General features: G+C 38.3%; 1 protein-coding gene across 3 annotated transcripts in view; it reads right to left on the bottom strand.

Moving 5' to 3' along the window:
- The window catches only part of COL5A1 (collagen type V alpha 1 chain), a 307559-nt gene that overhangs the window by 90799 nt on the left and 203891 nt on the right, over nucleotides 1-12869 (bottom strand). For all 3 annotated transcript variants that reach the window (XM_007475261.3, XM_007475262.3, XM_016433131.2), the window contains exons 21-27: nucleotides 12708-12761; nucleotides 9729-9773; nucleotides 7714-7767; nucleotides 6751-6795; nucleotides 5706-5759; nucleotides 2726-2770; nucleotides 24-77 (exon numbers count right to left, since the gene is read on the bottom strand). In XM_007475261.3, coding sequence (XP_007475323.1) covers nucleotides 24-77; nucleotides 2726-2770; nucleotides 5706-5759; nucleotides 6751-6795; nucleotides 7714-7767; nucleotides 9729-9773; nucleotides 12708-12761 — 351 coding nt within the window. The remainder of the gene's footprint in view (nucleotides 1-23; nucleotides 78-2725; nucleotides 2771-5705; nucleotides 5760-6750; nucleotides 6796-7713; nucleotides 7768-9728; nucleotides 9774-12707; nucleotides 12762-12869) is intronic.

Genomic DNA, 12869 nt, shown 5'->3' with positions numbered 1-12869 from the left:
TCTGCTCTGCACAATGTTCTTACCTTGACTCCTCGAGGTCCTGGATATCCAATCGGACCCTGGGGACCAGGTGGACCCTATGATTAAAGGAAATACAACAGGCTTTGTTTCAATGACCAATTCAGGCTGTTCCCTCATTAATCCGGATAACTTGAGGACTCAACACAAAGGAAATGATTCTCCTTCAATGGGCCAACTAAAGAGTAGAATCCCTAAGTCTTTGGCTCTAGATGGATGATGGGTCTAAAATGGTTTGTTAGCATATGAGAAGACAGTACCAGAAGAAGAGTATAAGACAATGAAATTTCATCTCTGCCACAAAGGCTTTTAATGAAGAGCTTGCAGTGTATTTGAGCGGATGACCATAGGATGATCTTGTCTTAGATTCCAAGTTTTAAGACATTTGTTGCCATATGTCTAGTAGAGATTATTCCTCAAATCTTCAAACACTCTCCCTGCCCTGGGTAGTTGCCCCTCCATTGATGGAATCAGTCAACATCTGTTAAGGACCCTTATGTTCAGAACTGGAGTCACACTTATTCCTTTGCTTATACTATATTAAGACCTCTCCTAAATTTCTCTTAACAGCTATGGAATCTCAGTTGGTAACACTCTATTCATTTCCCATCTTGAAAATGATTTAAGGACAACTGAAGTGTGCCATTTTAAGCTATCAGGAAGCCATCAGGGCTTTCCTTTTTACCCTTTGCAAGTTTTTGAGTGGAGAATAGAGGTAAACAGAGTGGAGAAGTGGGAAGCTGGCTGTGGTATAAACCAAGAAATCATGAGTGACTGAATGGATTGGGAAAGAAGTAACAGAAGAGGAAAATGTAGCCTCTTGCCCATAAATCTTGTGTGACAAAGACACAGGTGAGTCTCCAACTTCAACAATCACTACAAAAACTTATTAAGCACCCACAGTGTGTAGAAAACTGGAAAAGAATGGACAAAACTAGTCATGTCTAGGGAATTAAGAGACTATACTGGGCAATCCACAGGGCACATCATAATCAACCAGAGTTTAATCATATGTACACCAAAATCTATAGCTGGAAATCCCACTTAGTATTGGAGACAACCATTACCTAATAGAATAGGAAGACCTCATGTCAAAGACTAGGAATTATTACATCAGACAGTGATATCCAAGTTTAATTTAATGGAACCAGGCAAATAAATATTCTAGGATGCCACAGAGTTCCTGGTGATGTTTGGTTAGGTGAAGAGAAATCTTTATTTTTAAATATTGTTAGTAACCTTCTGAGCCAATGGCAATATTTCAGGGAAAGTTACGGCCTTTAGTACAACACCTGTAGATTACCTAATGTTTGCAAAACATAATTTAGAAAAAATTCTCTTAGGTTGATGAGTATAGTATAATGTTCATATTCTAGAGACAGTCATTGAGTTAGGTACTATTTCTTCATACTGGATGATAACCAGGCTTTTCTAGGGTGAAGATCAAGTCAATCAATCAAGCTTTTGTAAAACAAGCTAATGAAATCCTTTTCAGCCCAAGAGGACACACAGTGGAACTTTTGTTCAGCCTCCTGATAAGCCAAAAACTAGTTTTGGAGGTCAGGGAAAGAGATGGTTTAAGTGGTTTAATTCTACCCTAGAGACTGGGATGGGAAAACTTGTATGAAACAACAATATCTAAATTATGATTTTCTTTTTTTTTCTTGTCCTATTGCCCCTACAAAAGCAAAAACCTCTACATTATTTGACTTGGATCACTGCATACCCTGAGGGAGATAGTTGGCTTCTGTAGAATGTCTGACTTTACAATCCTCTTTGCCTCCCCTTGACATTTGTGGAGGATGCATCCAAGAGATCCCTCTTAAGCGGAAACTGTGAAAACTACACAGCACCAATTATCTAGATTTATGTGCAAAGGGTGGTTTGTTTCTAACACAAAAGCAGTCACATTTCCAGTATTTTTAAAATGTAATAATGTAATAAAGGTCTTTTAATCCCATCTCTTCTACTATACTAAGCAATCTCTGGAGTTTAACAAATAATGCATCTTTTTCACTTGAAAATATCCTTTTTTTTTTTGTTCTTCCCTTTGTCCTCTCTTCTTGTACTAGTTGCCATTTTACTTAGGGGACTATATTTGGATTATAGATGCACAAGTATCATGAGAATATGGTGCCCCTATGAGAAGCTGCTTTGGTGTAGGGGATAGAGAGATGGCCTTAGAACAGGAAGACTTGACTTTGAGTCATACCTCTGATACATATAGGTTATGTGCCTCTGAGAAAGTTACCTAATCTTTCAGCAGTGTTGGCAACAATCAGTTGCAGAAAAGGTGCCAAGCTGTACTGGTAAAGGGAATTTCCTGTATCAGCATAACCATAGGTTCAGACCCTCCCCTCATGGTAACCATGGAATTATGATATTACACAGTGGAGAAAGGGAATTGTACCATGAATTGAAATTCTGCAAACAGTGGGGCTCCATGTAGTGGGCAATGCAGATTTGCTGGCCTGGATCACTGACCATTCATGCTAGCTGGCTCTCCTTAGACCCACATCCTCAAGCTTGCTCTACCTGGTGTTTGTATACTTAGTTGGGGCTGCAAATAACACTGATTTGGGCTGTTCTTCTGGCCCTAACTCACTAGTCTTCTGAGAAGCCAGAGAGGAATACTGTCTTTTACTAAATGGAACTTTTAGCAAAAAATGTCCTAAATGAGATTGAAACATTTTAGAAAGATACTCACCTGGCCACCTTTTTCCCCTGGAGGGCCTTCTTTGCCAGGATGTCCCTGTTGACAGAAAAGAAGAAACTGAATTATTCCATCTGCCACCTTTGAAAGAGCTCTTACCCATGCTTCATTTAATAGTATCATTAGTGATGCTCTCTGTCAAGATGTCTCTAGACATTTATGGCCCCAGTGAGCTCAAGTCATCCTGCAGGGATTTCTTAATGTGGTCCTAGCACAGTACCACCCTCCGATACATATTTTACAGATGAACAAGTCGGGGTGCAGACAAGAATAGCAATTTGCTCAAAGTTTCACCTCGCAGACTAAGTCCATGGCAGAAATGGGGAATAAAAACTAGACCTCTGGCCTTTGGACATTACAGCTTCCTAGGCTGGCTGTCATTGTGCTGTCTCTAAAAACTTAAATATCTGTTTGCTGGAAGAAAAGCAAGAAGAAAGGCTGTTGACAAGGGCTAAGATCAGCAACTCCCATCACTCAGCTTGGAACTGATTATAGTTCTTTTTTAACTTACATGGCTATGGAGTTTATCTTCAGATTGTAGGCTGCAACCTTACTGAATACGTCTCCCTTAGAATTTCCATCTGGAACTAGAGAGGGACCTTGGGGATCCAGTGATCCAGGCTCTATGTTTTGCGAATGAGGAAACTGAGGTCTAGTTAAAATTGCTATCCTTCTCTCCTAGTGCTCTTTTAAATCCAGGCATGTACCAATTCATTCTTAGGACTGGGAGAACCTAGCTTTCCAGTACTGTTTATTTTTCAGTGAGCTTTAATTACTCTGGCTTCATGTTCAATCAGCCAATATTTAGAAGACAAAGAAGAGAAATATCCACTGTCAAGAAATATTGCTTCAGTCAAAGCCTACTGGAATAGAGTCATGTGGTAGAGACCCAATGGCCCATCACTTTGAGAAACATTATCTTAATATATTTGTTTAAGAAGGGGATAAGATATTTGTACATTTGGTTTTAGTGCTTTAGAATACATTCTTAACAGTTTTTCAAAGGGCAAATAAACAAGTCAACCAAGTCAGGAAATGTAAAACCTTGTCTTTGTGCTTTCAAGGGTATCTTAATGAAGCAAACAGCCTCATGGCCAAATTTTATTTTATTTTTTTTTTATCAGGCCCAGTGCTGTGTTCCTGCTGGTATTCTAACAGGAGCTGTGACTGGAATTCAGGTCATCATATGGCAGATTAATTTCTCTCCAAAAAAGCAGTTACATGGAGAGAATTCCAAATCTGCAGTTAGGGAGTAATTCCTAGAGCCCTGCTTATTTCAGAGTCTACAGTATGACAACCAGGTCTCTCTTGAACTACTCAGGAATCGGTAGTGAGGCAGTCATTCTGACACATTTGGAGGGCAGAGGAGGTTTTTTGTGCATGCAGATATTTTGACTCAAGTGTACCAGAAGCGTTATCTATAGATAGTACTTTGGAGAAACAACTATTTTTCTATATATCAGTGAATTTCTTTTCCCACAAAAGAAATTTTTTTTCAATCTCTTTTGCTATTCACTCGATGTCATCATAATTCCCATGAGTGTCAGAAAATATATTTGAAGACAGCAAGGAGCTTGGGACACACATTACTCAAAAAAGGAATTATAAGTGGTTCTCTATAACTGACAATTTCACTGGAGTTGGCTATAAAAAAACAACTCTTTCAACATCTGGGTGGTTATTTTTTTTTAAATCTAAGTATATCATTTTGACTATATTGAAATATATAAAGGTATTTTTCCTAATTCTCCATAAGAAAAATATGTACACTGATGTACCTGCATAGTACACTGGGCATATTTGTCCTAAGACAGCTACAGGTCTGGCCTTCTTTGGAATCAGTACCACTCATGAATAAAGGGATTGAGCCAAAGGAAAGAAGCAGTTTGTCTTCAAGATTAAGAGTTCAGCCTCTAGTTGGAGCTCAGTCCATGGCCCATTTTGGTGGTGGTAAAGGGGATGGGGAATGGAATGGGATCTAGCCTGTGCCCAGGACTAGTCTGGGGCTAGGGCCAGAGCTGTTTGTGGGCTGGAACTATGAAGCCATAGATCTAAAGGTGAAAGCTAAAGCAAAGAGCTGTTTACAAATCAGATACCAAATTATTAACATAATTAACCTTTTTATTTAGTTTATCTTCTTAGAGCATTATTAAAACTATAAAATATCGTGTAGCTTTAATAATTGATTAAATTCATCATTTTTATTAAAATAGCTAAAATATTCCATATGTAATGAACCATTAGGGGAACACATGGTAGCCCCTTACAGAGACAATGACCTAGTAAAAACTGCCCCCATTGTACATTGTATCCCCTCTAACCCCCCCCCCAATCCGACTACATTATTTTTTATAGCTTGCACAGTTTGACCGTGGACTAGATTTGTGAGTTTAACTGACTATTTCTAGGACATCTCTTTGGCAGTGCAGTTTTGAGCTTACAACACTATAAATTCATGCCTCTCTCTCACCCTTCAATGTCTGCAAACTAAAAATACATCTCTGTATTACTATTAGGACTTAGCACCCCCACTCCCTGTTTTTACAGAACAGATTACTCATTGAGAATCTTTCACACCTAGCTGATTATTTCTCCCCCCCCCCAATTAGTTGTTAAAGATGCCAGGGTAGGTTCCAATAATTAAATGACACATGGTAATAAATAATAGCTTTCCTACCAAGGCAATCTCCACTCTTTGATTGAAACACATTATGAAAAGCGTGTCCCAAACCCAATAATTACTGTGCAATCAGGCATGATACCAAATGTGTACTTATTAACAGACTTAGAGAATGAATCAAATGAAGCTCAGAAATGTCCATCCCCATGAATTTGTAAAATATATCTTCTGGCTAGGGATGAGTGGGTTTCTGTGTTAGGGAGAATGGGAAGATGGGACTTGGGAGAATAGGAACATTCAATTCAACTCCATTTAACTCAAGAAATTCAAATTTTAAAAGTTGACTTGACTTACAGGAGGTCCATCCGCACCAGGCATTCCTGGAAGCCCAGGTTTACCTAAGGGACCCTAGGAAAACAAGAGCAGCAAGAAATCACTCTGTGGTCAATACTCCTAACACATTTGTCTAGTATTCACTGGTGTTACATATGAGACAATGGCAACATCTCCACCCCTTTCCTTTTCCCAAGGTGCCTTTTGAGCATCTCCATCATGACTTGGATAAGATCTGAATCAGAAGATGCTAATGAAGGATACCGATTTCCACTGAATTATCATCTTTTCAAATGAAAAAGGAATTTCTATGATGTCAAGACATTAGTCTAATGAATGAAATCAAGACCCAAGCTTTACTAAAGAGGATCCCACATTCTTTGTTCATCACAAAGATTCAGAACTTTTCAGAGTAGATAAAAAGAAGATGTCCAGAATGATGCTTTCATCAAGGTATAGAAGGGGGAAGGATATGTTTTAAAAGCAATAAAACTCAATTTAGAACAAATTTACATCATGAAGAAATCCTATTAAGCAAATACAAATTTTCATTCAGGGAATTTGGTTTTTATTGACCAATGCCCTCACCCAAATGAAGTGGTCACTAAAGGAGAATTTTCACTTCAAAGGGTCTCCAAAGCACCAAGTCATGGGATCCATGTATCCACAGAATCAATTAGAAACAATCCACTGTTGGTCCCAGAAGATGTTTTATATTAAAGTGAAAATTCTCCTACCCAAGGCAGAAAGTCAAAGAGTTCTTCTATGCCTCAACTTTTTTTCCTAGATAATATCCAAGCAAAAACATCCTGACATTTTACTGCCCTCAAAATGCTCCCTTTCAGATGGAAAACAAATGCAAATGTTATAAATTAGATATTAACTGCAATTTTCCTCTTCCTAGCTTGAATATTGACAGATTAAATGTTTCTATGCACAGGCAAGAACAGATGTGTAATGAGTTATGGAATGGGGTAGTAGGGAGGTAGTCAGATGGGCAAAAGCATGCTGATAATGGCCATTAAATTATTTTCTATTGGAAGAAGTGGGAAGCATAACCACATACTTTTTCTCCTGGTGGACCAATTGCACCCTGAGGACCTGGAAGTCCCTATAAACAGAAAATGAATGGAAGGGAAGAAGTTAGATCATTTGATTTACCCAGAACATCTGCTTAGTATGTGTACTATTTTTACTCTTATTGACCTCAAGTTCCATTTCTCCAAAAATTCACTAAAACTAAAAATGACAGTCTCCTGCACTTTACTGTTAGCAATCTGGAGTATACTGTATCAGTTGCAACAGACTAGAACTCACGTAAAGAGACAAGAGTGTTTTAGAGGCACAGAGGATAACAAGAATCTTGGGAAAGGTTTTAAATGGACAACTGCATACTGGGCAAACTATACTAATGACAACAAAGCCCACTTACATTTGTGGAGATTATGTTCCAATTTCCTCAAGCACCATAACACTTATTATCTGATCTGACCTATAGGCTTGATACCTGTTGTGATTAATTTTTTTTACAGATAAGGAAAAAGCAGTTCAGCATGATTAAATGAGTTGTCCAAAGTCAGGACACTTAAAAGGTGGTCCAGGATGCAAAAATAAATGTCTTTTTAAAAAAATTATTTTATTTCATTTTCAGATCTACATTCTCTCCTTCCCACCAGCCTTTCCTCATTTCCACTGAGAAAGGAAGAAAAATAAAAACCCCTTCTAGTTAAGCAAAATAAATTTCTACATTGGCTACCATGTCCAGTATATGTGTGTGTGCATGTGTGAATCTTTATTCTGAGTCCATCTCCTCTCTGTTATGAGGAGGTAATTACAGCATTTCATACTGGGTCCTCTGGAACCTTGGCTGGTCATTGTACTGAATGAAGTTCCTAAAGATTTCAAAGTTCTAAAACTAGGTGTCTTAACTTTAAGCTTAGTGTTATCACTCCTTGGGTTCTGGGGGCTCTGAGACATGAAACTTCCCTTGTATAACATTATCATCATTCCTTAGGCAGACAAGACTCACCTGGGCACCTGGATTACCCTGCTGTCCTGGGGGACCAGGTTCACCTTGAGGACCCTATAAAGAAGGAAATAACAAAGGTACTGAACAAAATCCAAAGTGGAATTAATAGTCTGCACCACAAAGAAACAGCGATCTTCCAGCCTGAAAATTGGCTCTCTCTCTCAAACACTAACAATGAGAGCAAGGGAAAAAGTTGATCATTTGACAGTGACAGAGAATCAGGATTTATTGGCAAAATCACACAAAATGAACTTGTATTCAAACTAAAGGGATCTCTTATACCTTAGACAATTAGTTTGGGTGGTGAGAAATTATCCAACTTCACCCAAAAGGCAAACATATAAAACTTGATATCCAGACAGTTGACAAAAACTGAAAAATTTTAAAAAATCTTCAGTAAAGGTTTAGGTAGATTTTTGGATGTCAAGAATTTTAACAAGTTATTAAGGAAGCTGTCACCCATACATGGCATTCTATCTCCTGTGTCCATGCTTTGAAGAAGCTGTCTACCAGGAATAGAAGGTATTCTTGCCTCACTTCTACCTCTTATAATCCTAAGCCTCTTTCAAAGCTCAGATTTTAAATGTTGACATTTCCTACATCATGCCTATATTTTTATTTTTGATCTTTATTTTCTGTCTTAGAATGAATACTAAGTATTGGTTCCAAGGTAGAAAAGCAGTAAGGGCTAGGCAACTGGAGTTAAGTGACTTGTCTAGGGTCTTATAGCTAGGAAGAATCTATGGTCATATTTGAACCCAGGTTTCTAGGCCTGGCTCTCTATCCACTGCCTCCACCATGCCTTTCTTTATCATTCACCACCCACCACCAAACTAGTGCCTCTTATACACTAAAATTAATTTGAATTTTATCTTCTATATATTTTGTATCTCTGTATGCATATATATGTTATTTCCCCTAATAGAATGCAAACTCCTGGAGGGCAGCAAGTTTCATTTGTATGTTTATATCGCCATACCTAGTATAGTGCCTAAACACCAGTGACATTTATTAATTGGGTGCTGACTTTTTTAATTGGTTGCTATCTAGAGTCAGTCCCTAACAAGTGATTTCAGATATTTTTTCCAACAATGACACTGACTTGCTCTTCCTGGCAAAACAAAACAAAACAAAACAAAATAAAACAAACAAACACATATATATATGTATATATACATATATATATGTTTGTTTGATACATATATATATATATATGTATATATATATATATATATATACATATATATATATATATATATATATATATATATATTAGAGGGACAATGGTGCTGACCAAATTCTCAGGTTGTTCTGTACCCAACTTCAGAATACTGCCTGATAAGAGTAGCCAGGTTTGCCCAAGTAGATATCTCCCAAATTAACTGAAATCCCAAATGGTTATATTAGGTCAGAAAAGAATGATCAACATGATTTTCTTTTGCTATAATCTACCACTGAGTCTTATAGAATTACTCTACTCTTAGAGGTCTTTGAATGTTGTGTCTGGTTTCCTCAATGAATGCAGAAATGCAAATATGCAAATAACCTCAAGACTTCTAGTCCAAGAATATATGTAAGGAACTCAATGGCGAAAACAAGTTTCAATTGAAAATTCCCGTCATTCCAATGTGCCAGTATCTTTCACATAATTTCCTTCTACTCCTACATAAGATAGCATCATTTTCTTGAGACAGTCTGCCAAATAGTGGCCTAAGTACTAAATCATTGATCTCTTTAAGGGCTAAAACCTATTCATTTAAAGCATCTGGTTTTGCTGATTTGATGTTTAAATGCTTTGATTTTTACTCTGAGCATATGTCATGATGCAACAGATACTGCTGGGCACTGTGGGGGGAATTCTTTTAGAAATCAATTGTAAAACTAACATACATTATTAACTTTTCCGTATTATAGAAATAGATTTGCTCCTGACCTTAAAAGGAATGTATACAGAAAGCAATTAGCACTTGTAATTTAGGAAAAACAATGTGTCTAGATGCTTAACAAAGACTTACCACATTTCCCTTTGGACCTGTTTGTCCATCCATTCCAGTCACACCCTAGATAAAAATGTAAAAAAAAAAAGGGAAAATACATGAAAAGAAAAACTCCACCCTGAGACAACAAAATCCAAAAATCAATTCATCTAATGATGTCAAAGTCTTTGGGGCTAAAGGGGAACAGCTGTGTGAATCGTGAAAGACTTGCTTCAAAATTGCATCAGCTCAGCTTGCTCTTTGGACTCTGGCTCACCAAGGAGAGTGATGCCAGCCAAACTTTCCCAGTTTCAATACCTGCTGGTGGGAAAAATTCAAGACAACAAACTGTTCCCACTCGATGAGGAAGCATGCTGGGAAAAGGCACCCTGAAGGAAAAAGCTGGCAGAAAAATAAAGGATGGAAACAACTTCTGTGGAAAATAAGAGCTTTGCACTGGTTGCAGAACCATCTGCATTCTTGCTCATGCCTGCATGAGGTGAAAGGAGCTATTCCTTTCTTCACAAGTTGCAACTCATCAGACTTATGTGCCCTGTCCAAAGACTCCTAGCTTTTTTTCCTTCCAAGGCAATCCAGAATCACTGAATCCAGAAAGCACTGGAAGGGGTTGTGAGAACTCTCTAGTCCAACCTATAGCTAAAAGGAATCTCTATTATAATATACTTAGCAAATAATCATCCTGCTGGAAGATTTCTGTGAAGGAAAACCCCCTACCCCCAGGAGCAGTCCATTACATTTTTCTGGACATCTCTAATTATTTGGAAATAATTAAATCTGACTTGTTGCAACTTCATCCCTCTAGGGCCAAACAAAAGAGGTCTAATTCCTTTTCCATATGACAGCTCTTTAAATCCTTGAAGACAACTATTGATTGTCTTCTGAATCTTCTCCTTGAGGATAAACACCCTCAGTTCCTCTAACTCAATAAAGGATGAAGGGATGAAAGAGATTGGTGACTGCTACCCAGTTTTCTAGATACTGTGTCTGTCTGACCCAGGTAGGCCTGGAAGACTTGGGTAAGTGTTTTCCAAACTTTGGTTTGCAGGCTAGTCTATAAAAACATTTACTACCAGAGACCTTTACTGATTAAAACCTATAAACTTAAAAACAAAAGAAAACCTACCTCATATTTTTTAGTGGTTTTTGTGGAACCTGCCCCCTAAGTTGCCAACTGTTACTACATTGAGGCCATGATGGCCAAAGTCATATGCAATTTTTTAAAAAATGGAGTTTATTTTTCTACTTCCTAGTACAGTTCGGGTTGGGAAATGTGCTCTCTGTTAGGCTTGTCACTCAGCCTGCCTTGGTCACTATGGTTTGCTGCATCTGTAGCTGGAAAGCCCCATAGAGGTCATCTTATACAAACCTCTCATCTAATGAAACCAAGGCTTGCAGGTCCAAATTCAGCTTTGCCCAGATAGAAAAGAATAGGGCAAGGATTCAATCCTCTGACTCCAAATCCAGAGCTCTTTCTACTACAACATTGATTCTCAAACAATATGCCAAAGCACATTTGAGTTTTGGCTTTGTTTAGTCATTTTTCAGTTGTGTTCTACTCTTCATGACCCCATTTGGGGATTTCTGGGCAAGGATACTGAAACAGTTGGCCATTTTCCACCTCATTTTACAAATGAGGAAAACTGAGGCAAACAGAGTTAAGTGACATGCGGCTAAGAAGTGTCTGAAGCCAGATTTGAACTTAGGGAGATGAGTCTTCCTGATTCCAGACCTAGCACTCTAGTCTCCTAATTTTGGCTAGGTGTGCTGCAAATCAGACACAACTTAAACTTGTGATTATGGGTACATACGTGAGTGTCCCATGTAATGTGTCACCATTCCCCCTAGCAAAAAGTGAATATATAATGATGATAATGATGATGATACCTCACCGTGACCAAAAATACTTTGAGAACTATGACTCTATAACATATTGGCTCCTAAATATTAGAATAGATACAGAGTTACCCTTATTTGGGCCACTTACCAACTACTTGGTACACTACTGACCACCTAGCATGTTTTGAAGAGCACAACTCAGATGGAAGGAAGTAGGGAGTAACTCCAGTAGCGGCTGAGAATCTCCTTAGGAACATCCAAACCTGGCAGGATGTTCTCTAAAAGCCATGAAGAAAAGAGTGAATCCAGCCACCAATAGACTCCAATGTGAAGGAGTGATAGAGTTCTTCTTTTGAATGAAGAGCAAGGAATAAAAAACGCACAAAATGAATGATCTCTCTTTCTGGACTTTGGAAATCATGTTAGTGTTACTTCATGGACATCCACCATTCTGGGTGAAGAGGTGAGTTGTAGAGAAAAGAGCGTAATAGTGAAGACAGGAAGCCTGGGGGTTCTCATTTTGGTTCTGTCACAGGCTTAGCTGTGTGAACTTGAGTAATTTTCCTTCTCTTGGCCTCAGTTTCCTCCTCTGTAAATGAGGAAGTAAATGAAGGTCCCTCTCAGCAGTATTGTATTTACGCTTTGTGGTACTCCTAGGGGAATAAGAATATGATTCTCCTACGGAAACTGAGGGGTGCAGGTGATACCAGACATCACGAATCCTAATACTCTGTCCTCTTTACTTTAGCCAAAGGCAATCATTTTGGGAAGAGTAGAGAAAATATCATTTGGGGGAGTAGAGAGGACACCTAGATTCCTGCCTCTTTTTTTTTTAACAGAAAATATATGTAAGAAAATATATGAAAGAGATGCAAAATTTGGAGAAAAAATATAACTCTAAATCTAGGCCCTTATTTTGTAAACCTGCAGCATTTCTAATGAAAGCACAATTCCTTCCAGCTCTGAAGGTCCATGGCCACCTCTCTTATTTGTATACTTTAAGCTTCTTCTCCTGTGTCATGTTTCCTTGCAGCAGGTGTTCACAGTGATCGGTTCAGATTATCTGCCTGAATGGCTAAGTGGGACATTATAGCTGATGGGGGGAAACTTGGATTTTCAAGGGCAACAATAGAGAGATGAAAAACAGATCATGTAACTAACCGGGGGTCCAGGTGGGCCTGGGGGTCCCTTTGGTCCAAGCAAACCACGAGGTCCCTAAAATAGAGGAGGAAAAGTTCCAGGTCATGATTCCATTTATAAAAATGTACATTTAGATATTGGGATTTGAAAACTCAGCACAACAAAAACATCTTGAAGAAACAC

This window comes from Monodelphis domestica, chromosome 1 (genome assembly GCF_027887165.1).
Source record: "Monodelphis domestica isolate mMonDom1 chromosome 1, mMonDom1.pri, whole genome shotgun sequence".
Classification (NCBI taxonomy): domain Eukaryota; kingdom Metazoa; phylum Chordata; class Mammalia; order Didelphimorphia; family Didelphidae; genus Monodelphis; species Monodelphis domestica.
This window is presented reverse-complemented; position numbering and strand designations above follow the sequence as displayed.